This window comes from Mus pahari, chromosome 1 (assembly GCF_900095145.1).
Source record: "Mus pahari chromosome 1, PAHARI_EIJ_v1.1, whole genome shotgun sequence".
Taxonomy (NCBI): domain Eukaryota; kingdom Metazoa; phylum Chordata; class Mammalia; order Rodentia; family Muridae; genus Mus; species Mus pahari.
In genome coordinates, this window is record NC_034590.1 from 8,299,039 (window position 1) to 8,315,949 (window position 16,911).

At 46.8% G+C, this 16,911-nt stretch overlaps 1 protein-coding gene across 1 annotated transcript in view; it reads left to right on the plus strand.

The window, feature by feature from the left end:
• The window catches only part of Rhpn2 (rhophilin Rho GTPase binding protein 2), a 56,287-nt gene that overhangs the window by 8,992 nt on the left and 30,384 nt on the right, over positions 1-16,911 (plus strand). The window contains exon 2 of the mRNA XM_021215585.2: positions 9,965-10,080. Coding sequence (XP_021071244.1) covers positions 9,965-10,080 — 116 coding nt within the window. The remainder of the gene's footprint in view (positions 1-9,964; positions 10,081-16,911) is intronic.

The window sequence follows — 16,911 nt, forward strand, 5'->3', positions numbered from 1 at the left end:
TCTCAGTAGGAAGCCCAGCCTTGAACTCACCCTCCAGAGAGTGCTGGGCTGCTGTGTGTACCTTCAGGCTTGGCATCCTGTGGGAGAATTTTACTCAGCAATAAGAAAGGAATGAACACTGGTAAATGCAGCACCATGGACGAATCTCTCGATAGGTTGTTGGGCAAAATAAAGATACATACTGATTCTATTTGTGTAGTTTCATACACACAGAAATGTGAGGCGATAAAAACTCAGAGTTAGGCCTATGAGATGGCTCAGCTCTCAAAGGTTCTCAAGTCTCATGACCTGCATTTAATCACTAGAACCCACAAGATAGGAGGAAATGACTCCCAAAGTTGGCCTCTGACCTTTACATAAGTGCTATAACATATATACCTATATATACACACATATTCCAGTGATCATTCACGTATACACACACATTAAAAAACTAATAAAAAATATTTAAGGGCAGGGCTGGAGAGATGGCTCAGTGGTTAAAAGCACTGACTGTTCTTCCAGAGGACCCGGGTTCAGTTCCCAGCACCCACATGGCAGCTGACAACTGTCTGTAACTCCAAAATCTGACACCCTCACCCAGACATTCATGCAGGCATACATATAAAATACATGCCCTCATACATATAAAATACAAATAAATAAATTTAAAGAATAAGGGGTTGGAGAGGTGGCTTAGCAGTTAAGAGAACTGCCTGCTTTTCAGAGGATCCAAGTTTGATTCCCAGCCCCGACATGGTGGCTCACAACCATCTATAAAGGAATCTAATGCCCACTTCTGGCCTACAGGTGTACATGCAGCAGAGCAGACATATGCATGTAAATAAATAAATAATTTTTTAATAGAAAATTTAAAAAAAGAGGGCTGGAGAGATGGCTCAGCAGGTAAGAGCACCGACTGCTCTTNCGAAGGTCTTGAGTTCAAAACCCAGCAACCACATGGTGGCTCACAGCCATCTGTAACGAGATCTGTCGCCCTCTTCTGGAGTGTCTGAAGACAGCTACTGTGTACTTACATATAAAAAATAAAAAAGTAAAAAAGAAAATTTAAAAAAAGCCAAATGTTGATTGCCTGGGATGGTGGAAATTTTTTGGATTTTTGGGTGGAGTGGTGATTTTATATATTTAGGCATATATGTCGCCCAGATGCATTGAACTCTGCATTTAAGATTTGTGTGTTTTATAATGTGAGAATTAACCTTCAGTTTTTTAAAAAAAATAACGTAGCAAAGGAGATAATAAACTGGTCCCTGTAACTGGGAAGTCTGGAGTGATGGCTTCAGGTCTGGCTTGATCAAGGGTCCAAATGCTCTCACTAAAATTTCCTTCTGGTTATGGTGCTGTGGTAGCACATGCCTTTAATACTTGCATCTGGGAGGTTGGCAGATCTCTGAGTTCAAGGCTAGCCTGGTCTACAGAGTGAGTTTCAGGACACCCCAGGCTCTTCTGGTCTGCTCCCTCTAGGGAGACACTCTCCTAATGCATCTAAGTAGCCACAAGTCCTTTTGAGATATGGGCTCAGTACATAACTCATAGTGATGCTCCTATGTCTGCAGTTGAGATATGGGCTCAGTACATAACTCATAGTGATACTCCTATGTCTGCAGTGCTGGGATTCGAGGTGTGCACCGCCACACCCAGCAAGGGCCTCTTGGTGATAAGCTTTGATTGAGCCCCATGGTAATTCCCCACCCCTGTACTTTTCCTTGATCCAGGCTTAGTTGCAGGGACTTGGTTTTCCACGCTCCAGGCATGAGTCACACATTCTTCCTCTTGGGAAGGGGGTAAGCACTCTTAACCACTGAGCCATTTCTCTAGACCCCCACTTCATGTTTTAAGAGTAACTGAGGGCTGGAGAGATGGCTCGGCAGTTAAGAGCACTGGCTCTGAGTTCAATTCCTAGCAACCACATGGTGGCTCACCACCATCTGTAATGGGATCTGATGCCCTCTTCTGCTGTGTCTGAAGTCAGCGTCAGTGTACTCAAATATATAAGATAAGCAATTCTGTTTTTAAAGAGTAACTGAAGTGTTCAGATCTAATCTTTTGAGGGAACCAAATGGACCTGTGTAGGATACTTACATTTGTTTATTTATTTTCATTTTTATTTTTATGGAAAGTCCTATTATGTAGCTCAGGCTAGCCTTAAACACATCCTCCTTCCTCATCCTTCCAAGTGCTGGGATTACAGACTTGCACCTGCTGCCTGCACTCATTGTATGTAGGACTCTGTCAATGGTGACTCTTAAAGTGAAACAACAGGTAATTCATTTGTGCCTGAGTTCTAAGCCAAGCTGGTGTGATAGCTGGTCTGTCTGGTATGTGCAGGGCCCTAGGCTCAAATCCCATTACTGCCACCAACATACCAACACACACATACCTGCACACATGTTCATATGCACACATGTACATGTACATATACACACACACATGCACACACTCACACATGTACATATGCATGCGCGCACATACACACACATATATGTACACACAGAGGCATGCATATATATATATATATGTATATATATATATATATATATATATATATGCACACACAAAGTAAGAGCAGAAATGAGACACACATGGTGGGACTCACCAACACTCAGTAGGGGCTCCTGGGTGACTTAGCCCCTTGTGGTTCCATTGCTTTTTTTCAGGGGTCTTGCCTAGGTTTACCTCTCTGGGAACTTTGCAAGCAGCCGTGTGGGCTTTTTGTGAGTTCCAGCGGCACCCAGCATTCCTACCTGTCAGTAAGAAGTAATGTAGTTTTGAGTCCAGTGACTCAGTCCAGTATAATCCCCTGCATTCCTATGCCTTATCTAGAAACTGGGCCCTACGTTTGTTGGCTGCTTAGAGCAGAGATTTCCAGAAGTTGGGTGAGGTATAGGAAGAGGAAAAAAAGTTCACTTAAGCTGGAATAGATGCTCATCTGAGCTTCAAGAAGGACTCCATTATTAAGAGTTTGTAAAGTATCGCTGGTGGGCTGTAGCATTGTGAGGCAAGTTGGACCAACTCCTTAGGGATTCCCAGCCCTTTACTATTAAACCACCTAGACAGTAAAAGCATTTTTCGTGACTGGGGAAATGGCTCAACGGTTAGGAGCACTTGCTGCCCTTGCAGAGGACTCAGGCTCAGTTCCCAGCACTCAGAAGGCAGCTCATATCTTCTACACGTAACTCCAGTTCTAGGGGAGCCGACACCCTCTTCTGTCCCACACAGGCACTGCACACTTGTGCACATACACAGATGCAGGCAAACACTTGCGCTCATGAAAATACAAGCAGGTAAACTCTGAGGAGAGCTTAATAGTTTCTGGAGAAAAAGAAAGACATCCCGTGCTCCTTCAAAGGGTCTCATGTAGCCTAGGCTAGCCCAGAAGTTCTGACCCTCCTGCCTTCTCCTTCTGAGGGTTGGGATTGCAGGCATGCACACACAGGACCTAATGCATGCTAGGCCAGGAGAGCATAATCAAGATCTGTACCAGACCCTCTCCCCCCCCCCCGTTTTTTGTTTTTTGTTTGTTTTTTTTGTTTTGTTTTGTTTTGTTTTTTTAACATATATAGGAGAGGAAAACTTTTCAGAGAAGATAAAACCTCCATTTTTGCTTTCTGAGGCAGATAGCACCATACCTCCCGTTTTTTAAGATTTAAAAATACTGTGTGTATACGAATAAGCACAGTGCCCACAGAGGCCAGAGGTGCTGGATCCCCCGGAGCAGTTGTGAGCTGTCTGATGTGGATCCTGAACCTCTTCAGGAGCAATACAAGAGTTGAATTGTTGAGCCATCTGTCTAGCACCCCCCACAACCACCCCCCCCCCCCTTTTTTTTTTTTTGGTATGGTCTCTATCTAGTAAAGACTGGCTTCAAACTCACTGTGTAGTCCAAGCTGGCTATGAACACCCAATCCTCTTTTCTCAGACTCTTAAGTGCTGGAAGCAGCTTCCTTATTCTAAGTTTAAAAATCCAGGATATATTATCACTTGCTTTAGGATCCGTTCAGGCTCAAGGTTCTGGATATCTGTGCGGTTTAGAAGGCGGCCGATGCTACCACCAATCCAAATGTGATCAGAGCAATTTGATTCTTGAATTTATTTATTTTTAATGTATGTGCATTGGTGTTTTGCCTGTACATATGTCTCTGTGTGAGGCTGTTGGAGTTGTGAGCTGCCGTGTTAGTTGAACCCAGGTCCTCTGGAAGAACAGTCAATGCTCTTTACCACTGAGCCTTCTCTTTAGCCCCTGGCCTCAGAAATTTGAATATAGAGGAAAGTATCATCATGGGACTGAGAACTAGGTGGGGTGGGGGTTGGAATCTTTGCTGGAGGGATGCTAGTTCCCTTCTGGGAAGAAAGAATGAGAAAATCCTGAGGAAGGATGGTAACTCACGTCTCTCTAGTCCAAAGGCCACATTCTGGGGCCCCTGAGCAGGCTGGGCTATAGATGACCTACTTCTCTTCCCAGGGGTCCAGGCCATGAGTGCCAGAGTGGTGTGGGTGTGGATGGGGACTGGAGGGGGTGGGAAGGAGTTGATTGAGGTTGTTAGTGTAAGGTTTCCTGAGCTGTCGGATCTTAAGAACCCTGCCTACCCGGACACTCCCAGGGAGTAGCCACTGGCCCTGAAGATAAGCCTCACCCAGGAATTCATTCAGACCCCGCCTATCTGAGCTAGGGAGAGCACCCTTATGTTTAAAGGAAATTGTTTGCTGATCTGAAACGTGTTACCCGATAAGGAGGGGCTAGGGATGTGCCCCAGTGCCAGAGCCCTTGCCTAGTGGCTTCAGTCGCCAGCACTACAAAAAGAAAAAGGGAAAAATACCTCAGGAAATCATAGGCAGAGAACTAAGGTATCTAAGTGATCAGTGTAGAAAGCAGTGCATACTGAGTCCTGGGAAAGCGAGTGTCTGGTTTTCAAAGATGAAAATTAGTACTTTGGGGGCAGGTCTGAGGCTCAGCAAATAAAGGTGATCGTTGCCAAGGTTAACAACCTGAGATTGATCCTCAGGGCCCACACAGAAGAGAGAACTGACTCCCGCAAGTTCTCCTCTGACCTTTCTGTGCACATGCCGTGACAAGTGTGACACCCCCCTCCTCCCTGCACTAATAATAGTAAATTGTTTTTGGAAACTTGGTATGAGGATGTACACCTATAATTTCCCCTCCCCTCCCCTCTCCTCCCCTCCCCTTCTGTTTTGAGGCAGGGTTTCTCTATGTAGCCCCGGCCGTCCTAGAACTCTCTCTGTAGACCAAGCTGGCCTCAAACTCAGAAATCCTCCTGCTTCTGCCTCCCTAGTGCTGACACTTATAATCTCAATGCTCCAGAGGCCGAGGCAGGAGGATTGATGTAAATTGGAAGCTGACTTGAGCTGCATAGAGAGAAACTGTCTTAAAACCGAAAACCCATAGTAAAACAAAAACAAAACTTTTGAACCCAATAAATGAGATATCCCATTTTGGAAATGGACAAAGGTTTTGAGTCAATAATTACCCCCCCCCCAAAAAAAAGATGTATACATGGCTACAAGCCTTAGAAAAAGACTCAGCATTTCTTGGGCTTGATTTCCACACCCAAGGAGATGAAGTCTTCCTGACTTAGGGCCTAAGGGCACTAGCAATAGTCTCCCCAGTGACCAGCATGGTTTTATTTCACGTTTTGTAGGAGAGCTGGGCAGTCCAAGGGATGAAACCCAAGGCCTTGCTCACGCCAGGCCAGCCCTGTGTGTTGAGTCATATCCCTAACCCAAGCCAGTGAAAGAGTTGACTCATGGTGACATGCCACACATACCAGGATGGCATGCTGGCTATTGGACATCAGGTTGGCACAAACCTAGACGTATCTGGGAAGAGAAATTGCCACCATTATAAGACGTGGACAAGTCAGTATGGGTGTTGTCTTGATTAGTGATGGACGTGGGAGCAGTCTGGCTTCTGCTCCAGTTCCTGCCATGACTGAGGGCTGGGTGATGGTAGATAGTTACCAGAGAGTTGTAAGAGGAAAGAAAACATTTTCTTCCCAAGCCGGCTTTTGGGCATGGTATTTTATCACAGCAATAGAAACCCAAGTTAGGTGGCTGTCATTTAAGAAAGAAAGAAAGAAAGAAAGAAAGAAAGAAAGAAAGAAAGAAAGAAAGAAAGAAAGAAAGAAAGTAAGTAAGTAAGTAAGTAAGTAAGTAAGTAGGTCTGGGGCTGCAGTTTGGTAAAGGAGTACTTGACCTACCAGTGAGGACCTGGGGGTGTGGCTCAGTTACAGAACACTTGCTAATGGGAATATAAAATAATATAATGACTTTGACAAATGGTTAAACACAGAATCAACTACATAATCCCTAGGTATATAGAAAAAAAAAGTCAGCAATGTTTATTTAGAGAAACAACTTGTATAAAAAAAGATTTTAAGTTTTATTTTGTTTTGAGACAGGGTTTCTCTGTGTAGGCCCAGCTGTCCTGGAACTCACTCTGTAGGCCAGACTGGCTTTGAACTCAGAGGTTCATTTGCCTCTGCCTCCTGAGTACTGGGATAAAAGGTGTGCATCACTGCCCAGCAAATTTTAGTTGTTCTTAAACACACACACACACACACACACACACACACCCTTCCCTTCCCTTGTCCTGAGCCATACCTATTATGAGAACCATAGGGAGAGAAAACCAGGTTATCCACAGTCTAGCCTGCTCAGGGGCCCCCTAGTCAGCAGCCTTTGGACTAAAGGGTCAGAAATGAGTTACTTTCTTCCCTCAAGGTTTTCTTGAAACTCTCCTCCTCCTCCTCCTTTTTTAAAGCTTTTTATTTGAGGGGGTGGTGGTGGTGCAGGGTCTCATGAACTTGTTAAGTTGCTAAGACTGACCTTGAATTCCGGATCCTCTGGTTCTCATGTTCCACTTCCTGGGATTTTAGGCATGGGCCACCACACTGCACCTCTAGCTATATTTGTGACAGCAAAGAATGAGAACACTTCAGCTGTCCAGCAACTGGTAAATGGTTAAACAGAACAAATGTTGTATGCTTACCTAACGATGGAAGAGGGAATTGGGTGCAGGCAGGCTGTGATCTGGGTGAACTTTGAAAACAATATGCTAGCCAGGTATGGGACACTGGGCCAAAAGCCCAGAATGAAGGAAGCTACAGCAGGGGTTGCACAGATTAAGGCCAGCCTGGGCTATGCAATAATACCTTTTCAAAAAGGGAAACTCGGTAATAAGGGGGTAGGGGAAGAGAAGAGAAAGCTAAAGTGCTTGGGGACTGCAGTTCAGTCCCCAGCGGCAGCTTGTGGACATTGATGAGGTAGAGAGGGTGGAACCCGGGCCTCTCTGAGCAGCTGCTTTAGCCTACTTGGCAAGCTCCAGGTCAGGGAAAGACGGTAGCTACACAAAGATGGGTGGCAACTGAGAAATGACGCCTGGGGTTGTCCACTGATCTCCACACATATGAGCACACGAGCATACACACACACACACACACACACACACACACACACACACACACACACAGTCAGTCTCTCTCTCTCTCTCTCTCTCTCTCACACACACACACATACACACACACATACACATATGCATGTACGCATGCACTCTTGTATGTGAAAGAAGAAAACAGTGCACTGTGTGAAAGAAGACAGACAGAAGGCCACATATTGAATGTTCTATTTATATGAAGTATCCACAATCAGCAAAATCTGTACAGGCCAAAAAAACAAACAAAAACAAAAAAAACAAAAAACCAAACCAACCCAAAAGCCCTAAAAACAACTAGCATAACTCAGGGATAAGTAATGGATGCTCAGTTTCTTTTTGAGATGCTAAAATACTCTAAAACCTGAACTAGGTGATGATGTATTGTGGTAAAGATGTTAAAGAACACTGACTTGGGTACTCTTTGGTTTTTTGAGACAGGGTTTCTCTGTACAGCCCAGGCTGTCCTGGAACTCACTCTGTAGACCAGGCTGGCCTCAAACTCAGAAATCCGCCTGCCTCTGCCTCCCAAGTGCTGGGATTAAAGGTGTGTACCACCACGCCCAGTGACTTGGGTGCTCTTCATTCATTCAGTTTGAGATTGAACCAGGGCCTTGAACAAAGGAAGCCTGTGCTCCTGTCTGAGGGCTGTCTCCAGGTCCTGGATGCTTTAAAAGGTTGGGTGGGAGGCAAATTAGTTTGGTTTGTGGCCGGGTATTTGCTATGACACCTGGTTCTGGAACTGCTGCCTCTCCTGCCTCGGCTGTGCTGAAGTTACAGGTGTGTCCAGCTGAACTGGTCAGATGGTTAAGAGCAGACTTCTAAAACAATTCCATTGTGAGCTGTTCCTTTCTGAGACTTGATGTAACTTCCCATCAGTTAGGGAAATATTTACACAAATGTAACTATGTACAGGGACTGGGTTTTGTTTTTGTTTTTGTGGTAAGAGCAACTAAAATCTCATTTCTCAGGAGTCTCAGATACAATGTAATCTTTTTTGTCTTTGCTATACCTTAGCATCCTTAGACTAATTTACAAATTTATTTATTTATTTATTTATTTATTTATTGCCTTTCAAGACAGGGTCTCACTATATACTTGTGGCTGTCCTGGAACTCACTATGTAGACCAGGCTGGCCTCAAACTCAGAGATCCACCTGCCTCTACCTCCTGAGTGCTGGGATTAACTGTGTGCACCGATGTGTCCAGCACATTCTTAGGCTCTTAAGATATGGCCATCTCACATTACCTTGTTCAATATTTTCCACCTCTGCCATTGCTTAACTCTTATCTCTGTATGTGTGGCCGTTTTCTAAGGGGAAATTTTATTTATTTTTATTATCTTTAAGTGTGTATGGGTATGGAGGTATGTGCACATGAGAGCAGGTGTTCAAAGAGGCCAGTAGAGGGCGTTGAATCCCCCTGGAGCAAGAGTTAAGAAGTGGTAGTGGTATGGGAGCTGGGAATTGAACTCAGGTCTCATATAACAGCAGTACATGTTCTTAACCACCATTTCTCAGCCCTTCGGGAAATTCTTGAGGGTACAATGAGAAAGTATAGCAAGTACAACAAACCATGAGTACCACAGTGCTGGAGAGGGATGTGTGGTGGCCTCAGGCTGTGGGTAGGGCTGGCCCTGGCTGGTGTATGGGAGCCCAGCTCTTCCGGTGTTACCACTGTCTCCTGACTGATAAGGTTGGTACACTGTGCTCAGACAGTGCTTCTCCCCTCCTGGATCCTGGAGGATCCAGGCTTGGGTACCTTTGTAACCGGCACTCAGTGGGCTGGTTTGAGCAGAGATGCTACATATACGATGTGCATTTTTAATACCAGGAAAGAAGATTGTGAGTGTCACTGTCATGGTGGGAGAAAACAGACTGGGGTACAAGACACCAGCTCACGGTGTCTGTTTCGAGGCTATGTTATTATGATTTTTATGTTGTTTTTTTTTAAATGAGTTTTCTTACTTTATTTTCTACATTGTCATTTAAGTTTTTTTTTCCCCCGAGAATACAATTGCCACATTTCTCCCTTCCCTTCCTTTCCTCCAAACTCTCCTATAGACCCCTTCCCAGTCTCCTTCAAATTCATGGCTGCTTTTCCACTAATTGCTATTGCATGCATATGCACATGCATGCACACACACACACATACACACACTCTCTCTCTAAAATATAACCTGTTCAGTTCGTATACTATTACTGGTACATATGTTTTCAGGGCTGAGCCTTCGCTACTCTAAACACCAATCAGTGCACTCTGTCGAGGAGGAGCACCCCTCTGACTGGGGCTGGGGCTTTCCTCAGTTGCCTGTAGTTCTTTGTGTAGGGTTGAGGCTTCATGTGTCTGCTCCGGCACACTGGGGTGGGTCTTCCTTGATCAGCTCATGTCTGGGCAGTTTCGACGGTGAGACTTTATGGCTTAGTTAAGCACTCCCCCCCCCCCCACACACACACAGAATGTCATCATTTCGGGTGTAACTGATCTCTGAATGTGTGTCTCTTCTTTTCTGCTCAGGGTTGTAATCCCCTTGCACAAACTGGCCGAAGCAAGCTGCAGAATCAGAGGGCTGCCTTGAACCAGCAGATCCTGAAGGCCGTGCGGATGCGGACAGGAGCCGAGAACCTTCTGAAGTGGGTACCTCTGTGTTTGCTGCCTCGGCCAGGAGCTCTGGCTCTCCTGAGAGACTGTCTGTCTGATGGACAGACAGAGCCCAGGCCCTCAGCTGGGGTCTTACTTTTCTTTTCTTTCTTTCTTTCTTTTTTTTTTTTTTTAAAGATTTATTTATTATATGTAAGTACACGAGCTATCTTCAGACACAGCAGAAGAGGGCGTCAGATCTCATTATGGATGGTCATGAGCTACCATGTGGTTGCTGGGAATTGAACTCAGGACCTTTGGAAGAGCAGTCAGTGCTCTTAACCCCTGAGCCATCTCTCCAGCCAGGGGTCTTGCTTTTCAGCTTTGAGATTTCCCTCTCTTCTGGGGTGTCTGGACAGGTCCTCTTCTTGCCCAGAGCTTGGTCATGTTAACGACAAAGATGTTTTGTCCACCCCGTGTTTGTGGAGAATTGTGACAGACAGTGGAATCACAGCTCTGTGTGTGTGTGTGTGTGTGTGTGTTTTAATTTCATCTGTATGAGTGTTTGAATGCATGTATGTGTGCACCATATGGAACCTGGGGCCCATGGAGGTCAGAAGAGGGCATTGCAGACCCCCCTGGAACTGGAATTACAGATGGTTATGAGGCACCATGCCAGTGCTGGGAACGGAACTCAGGTCCTCTGCAAAAGCAGCCAGTGCTCTTGCCTGCTGAGCATCCGTCTCTCCAGCCCTTAGTTTTAGCCTGGTTGTTTACAGGTCCAGTTGCTGTCTTAGCATTTGCTTCTGGGCATAACTCCTTTCTCCACTGCTCAGAGTTACGCCTGGTAGGGCCAGTGCTTGGTGAGTGGGTGTTGATGGATAATAGAGGGGACAGCAGAAAAGAATGAACGGGACACTCCTGTTACTAGTAGTGTCCATCTTTCTAACGAGAGGAGTCATAAACAGGACGTGGTGGCACATACCTGTGGTTTCAGCTCCTTGAGGGGCTGAGGCAGGGGGAGGGCAGGTTGTGCCCAGTACTCAGTGCTGTGCCGTGGAGGTAAAATAGTTACTTCTCAAGCAGAACTCGGGAAAGCTGTACCTGCGTCTAGACAGCCGTAACTCCTCCCCACACCCTTAAGTGCAGTGCGCCAGCTTGCTAAGAGTGTACTCTTCCCTCAGAGGACAGCCTTTGGCTCTCCGCTCTCTCGCTTTCCAGCTTGGTGAGGCGGGGTCTCACTTCTGGCTCTTGGAGCACGGGGCATCAGAGTATCGAGTGGTGGGTGCTTTTACCTGCCATCCCCCCTTTCCCACCCCCTCACCCGCACTCCCTTTAGAGGCCTACAGGGTAGTTCTTTGGTTTTGTGAGGCAGGATCTCATGGAGCTCAGGCTGGCTTAAAATTTGTTATGTAGTTAAGGATGACTTTAAACTCCAGATTCTCCTGCTTTTGCCTCTTTATACACGTATACACACACACACACACACACACACACACACACACACACACACACGTGAGCATGCGTGCATCCACATGCAGAACGTAACTTTGCGCAGTCAGTTCCCTCCTACTATGTAAAATCCTGGGGATCGAACTCGAGTTGTCAGGCTAGGCACCTTCATCCGCTGAGCCACCTGGCCAGCCTGTTTTAGAGTTGCTTTTTTGTTTGTTTGTTTGTTTGGTTGGTTTTTATAGCAGACACTAAAGCTGTTCTGTCTGCCTTGCTCTGTTAACACCAGCAGACAACCTCTCTGGGGCCCAGGCCAGACTCAATCACACCTGCTGTCTGTCAGGTTAGCAGTTGTTTAGCTGATAGGTCGAGATAGGGTGGGACAGGGTTGTAAATGATTCTCCTGGAACCGATACGCCTAAAGTGTCCCCTCGTAGAGACTGTTAGAGGAAAACCGGAGGTATTTATTAATCTGACTCAGTGCACCTACGTTTAGAGACTGTTGGTAGACTGTTGTTAGAGGAAACCCAGAGGTATTTATTAATCTGACTCACCTGACACCAAAGCTTCCTGAAATCAAGGAGGGCATCAGGCCAAGCCTCACTCTGGCCCCACAGTGTCCCTGGCTGCTGCTACTAACAGCAGGTAATTACGGTCATGTGTTGGGCATGGCTGTCCTGTCCTCAGATTGCCTGATGTCCTACTAAGATTCTATGATGAAGATAGAGCAATCTAGGCAAAAGGGCATTTGGGAAAGCATCCCCAGGAATGCAGACTTGGAAATGAGGGTCCCCACTGTTAACTGCAGAAGGCCACCGTGATTGGGCAGAAGCTGTGAGTGGGAAGGTCTCATGTCCCTTGAAGGTGCTCCCCTTCCCTGTTCCACCTCGGCCAAGAGTCAGTGAGTTTCCTAGAGCTTGCTGGGCGCTGGCTGGTGCTTTGAAGTGCTCCAGGCTGGGCGCTGGCAGCAGTCTGCCCTCCAGGCTCCTTTCCCTCCCATGAGAAAGGTGAGGCAGAAACCAGATGGTATTCCTGAGGCAGAGAGATTAAAGCGAGTTACCAGGTTGTTCAAGTTTAACTAACTAGTCCTTTAGTCAAAGAACAGGCTGCTTAACCATTCTGGTTAAAGCTTCAGATTGCCTTCTTACACTGCTAGTTAGACTAGATCCAGAGAGCCTCCCTCTGAGGCTTGCGAGTGTCTGTGTACCTGCTGGTGAGGGAGTGTGTCAGGGCCAGGCTCCGTGCAGGGAGCTGTGAGGAGTGGTGGGGGTGGGGGTGGAGGAGTGTGCAGCACATAGCCCAGGCTGGCCTTGAGCTGGGGAGATCTTCCTGTCTCAGCCTTCTTAGTGCTGCTCTTACAGAAATGCTTCACAGCACTACAGGCATTCTCTTTCCCTCCCTCCCCCATCCCCTCCCCTTTTCTCCCCTTCCCTCCCTTTCCTCCCTCCATACTTCTCTTCTTTTCTCTTCTCTTCTCTTCTCTTCTCTTCTCTTCTCTTCTCTTCTCTTCTCTTCTCTTCTCTTTTCCTTTCTTTCTTTCTTTCTTTCTTTCTTTCTTTCTTTCTTTCTTTCTTTCTTTTTTTCTTTCAGCAACCAGTCGTCTCCATCGCCTGCCCCAGGGACCCAACAACAACAGGATAGTTATTACTAGCTGCCAAGATGCCCACATATCCCCACGAGCCACATATCCTCCCCATGCACATGCACTACATCCCTTTGTAAAAGGCCAATCTCTCCTTTTCCCTCCACCCTCGCCCAGAGGCAGCCTCTGTAAACCCCTTCCCAGTAAACCTCCCCCATGAGATCTGTCACGGTGTGACTTCATTGCCATCCATCACTTAGATCATCTCCCTCCCTTCTTTCTTTCTTTCTTTCTTTCTTTCTTTCTTTCTTTCTTTCTTTCTTTCTTTCTTTCTTTCAAGACAGGGGTCTCACTATGTAGCCTTGGCTGGCCCAGAAATCACTCTGTGGCCCAGCCTTGAATTAGTGAGGATCCTCCTGCCTCTGCCTCCCAAGTGCTGGGATTGCAAATATTGCTACCACACCCAGGTTTCAGGTATGGGCAAGCACTTTGCCAACTGAGATACGTTCCCTGTGTTTTGTTTTTGTTTTGTCTTGTGTTGTTGAGAAAGGAGTCTCACTTTGTAGCCCTGGCTGACCTGGAACTCAAGCTTCTCCTGCATCTGCCTCTCCAGATTCCAGATTTTAGGACTGTGCCACCATGCTGGAGTTTTAAAAAAAAAAAAAATCTTAGAATGGCTGAACTTTTAAAAATTGGTAACCAGTTAAGGGTTGAAAGAGCCGTACACTGCCAACCAAGTGAACGACTTGCTCTGTGATGAGCAGGCCAAGTCTCAGGTTGGGTGGCTCTGGCTGAGTGAGGTTAGTTACTGTTCACATGGTCAGTAACACGCGGCTCTGGTGTGGCTGTGCAGTGGGGTGCTGTGCAGTGGGGTGCTGTGCAGTGGGATGCTGTGCAGTGGGATGCCTGATCCTCTATCTGCCTTCTTTGAACACTGGGGCCAGATCTGATGCCTTAGTCACAGTCTGTACAGGGCACAGGGTGGCCCCACCCCCACCCCGCTCGCCCTTCCCTACTTGAATCCCTGGCAGAGTGGGCTGTGGGCTGTGGGCTGTGGAAATGGTTCTGGCAGAGCAAACTGGCTGAGTAAAGACAGCCTGCCAGAGGCTGTTAGAATGTCCCACACGGTCTCTATAGCATGGGGGAGACCCAGAGTCAGCGTGGAACCTGTTCTCACAGGGACAGTTTTACTAAAAGGTTTGGAAGGAAGTGAAATTATTCTAAACTAAAAATGAAGAACTGATGTGGTTCAATCACAGAGGCCTTGTGTACCATCTCAGCACCACGCAAAAACAAACAGGGACACGTGGATCAGAATGTGAAATTACCGTTTGTTTTTACAGTAGACTTTTCATGATAGATATGGGGGGAGGAGGAGACTTTAGAGACTGGATTTAACAGGCAGTGGTGGTACATGTCCTTAATCCCAGCACCTGGGAGGCAGAGCCAAGAGGTCTGAGACCAGCCTAGTCTACAGTGCGAGTTGCAGGATAACTAGGGGTATACAGAGATACCCTGTCTCAAAAACCCAAACCAAAATAGTTGAAGAAGAAGAAGAAGGAGAAGGAGAAGAAGAAGGAGAAGAAGGAGGAGGAGGAAGAGAAGGAGAAGAAGAAGGAGAAGAAGAAGAAGAAGAATTATTATTATTATTATTATTATTATTATTATTATTATTAGGGGGGCGGCGGTGGCTGGATTTGGTTAGCTCGTTGGAATCCTGGTCCTGGGTCAGCTGGATCTAAGGAGAGGAAGAATTACCCTGTGTCAGGTGCATGTGCCCCGAGGCACCTGGGCAGTATGGAGGGTGACTGTCAGGACAGGGGCAGGGACAAGAAAACACCTTTCAAAGGCATACACCTAATGACCTTCCTTCTCTAACCAGGCCCCACCTCCTAATGTTCCCACCAATGCCCCATAATGCCATCCCGTTAAGAATCCATTGGTGGGTTAATGTTGATCCGTCTACTTCTTCCAATCCCCATTTCTGAGCACTGCTCGGAGACCTTCAACACACCAACTCTTAGGGAGTCATTCCTCTCCAAACCAAAGTGATCCTTTTGAACTTGAGGTAGAGGAGCCATTGTGAGACCCTGTTGCAAAGAAAAGAGAAAAAGACCCCAGAGGCTCCAAGATGCAGGGAAGCATGCAGTGCATGTTCAGTGGTTGTAGGAAGTACTTAGTTGTGGCCTGCCTGCCCCTGTTTATGCTTGTGACTTGAGTCAGCCAAGAGTGTAACTGTGGGATCTTCTGATTCGGCGTAGTTCTTATAGGTGCACATGCTCTTTTTGAGAACCTGAGGGAACCGCTTCCTACCCTGGAGACTCGGGTTATGGAGAGTCGTGGTGGTGGTGGTGTGCATTTTCTGGGCAGGAAAGGGCCAAAATACCCTTGGCTCGGTGCTTCTCAGACATGGTTCATTTGCCAGGCCACAGCAGCCTTACAGATGCACACTGGATCACTACTGTAGAAAGGATACATGCCTCTAAGAGGGAACATAGAAGCCATTTCTATGTTCAGAGAAGCAGTCTGAGTATATAGCAAAGGAACCGACAAATCTAAGCCTCCATCCTTGCTCCCTGACCAGGGCCAGATGGTTCTAGATTTGTTCAGCCTCCAGCCTGGCCCACAGACTGCTGGGAACACTCACCATATTGCCTAGGTGCACCATATTTGAGAAAGCTGCTTCTACCAATGAGTCAATGAAAAACATTTCACTTGTTCAAGGAACAACTCCAACCTTGGGATTGATTTCTGAGTCATCTTTGTGCCCAAAGGTCAAAGAGTCCTGGAAACACCTCTCCCTGCCCCCAGACCCTCCTGACTGCCAGCATCTAATGGAAATTTGATGGCTTCAGCGTGGTTACTAAATGCTTATACCCTATCTCACCCCAGATGTCTTAGCATTTATTTTATTTTATTATTATTATTTTTTCTTTTTTTGAGACAGGGTTTCTCTGTGTAGCCCTGGCTGTCCTGGAACTCACTTTGTAGACCAGGCTGTCCTCGAACTCAGAAATCCACCTGCCTCTGCCTCCCGAGCTCTGGGATAAAAGGCGTGCGCCACCACCGCCCACCGCGTCTCAGCAGTTTTATCAAAATCAATTGACCATGAATGTACAGATACATGTCTGCATTGTCTGTTCTTTTCTGGCTTCAGGTTAATCAGTTCCACGCTGTGCCAACTGGTCTAGCTTTAGAGTGACCTGGGTTCTGTTGTTGTTGTTTTTGCTTTGTTTTTCTGAGACAGGGTTTCTCTGTGTAGCCCTGGTGATTCTAGAGCTACAGACCAGACTGGCCTCAAACTCAGATCCACCTGCTTCTGCTTCCTGAGTGCTGGGATCAAAGGTGTGAGCCACCACTGCCAGCCTGACTGTAGTGCTGTTTTTAGTCAGATAGCGTATGTCCTCCACCTTCATTTTTCTTTCTCAAAATCATTTTGGCTCTTCTTGGTTCTCTGCAGCTCTATATACATTTTAAGATCTACCTCCCTCCCTCCCCCTTCCCTCCCCCTTCCCCTCCCTCTCTCCCCCCTTTCTTTCTCCCTCCTCCTCCAGTCCCTCTTTACCTCTTGGGCTCGCTCTCTTTCTGTGCTCTGGATCTGTGCCTTCTTCTCCCCCTGGGGTTACTAATTAAGTTGGGCTTGGTGGCTCAGCCTGTCATCTCAGCACTTGGGATACTGAGGTAGGGAGGAGGGGAAGAAGCAGTGAAAGTTTGGGTTGGGAGCTATACCTCAGAGATAGAAAATTTCCCCAGGGCTGGTGAGATGGCTCAGTGGGTAAGAGCACCCGACTGCTCTTCTGAAGGTCCGGAGTTCAAATCCCAGCAACCACATGGTGGCTCATAACCATCC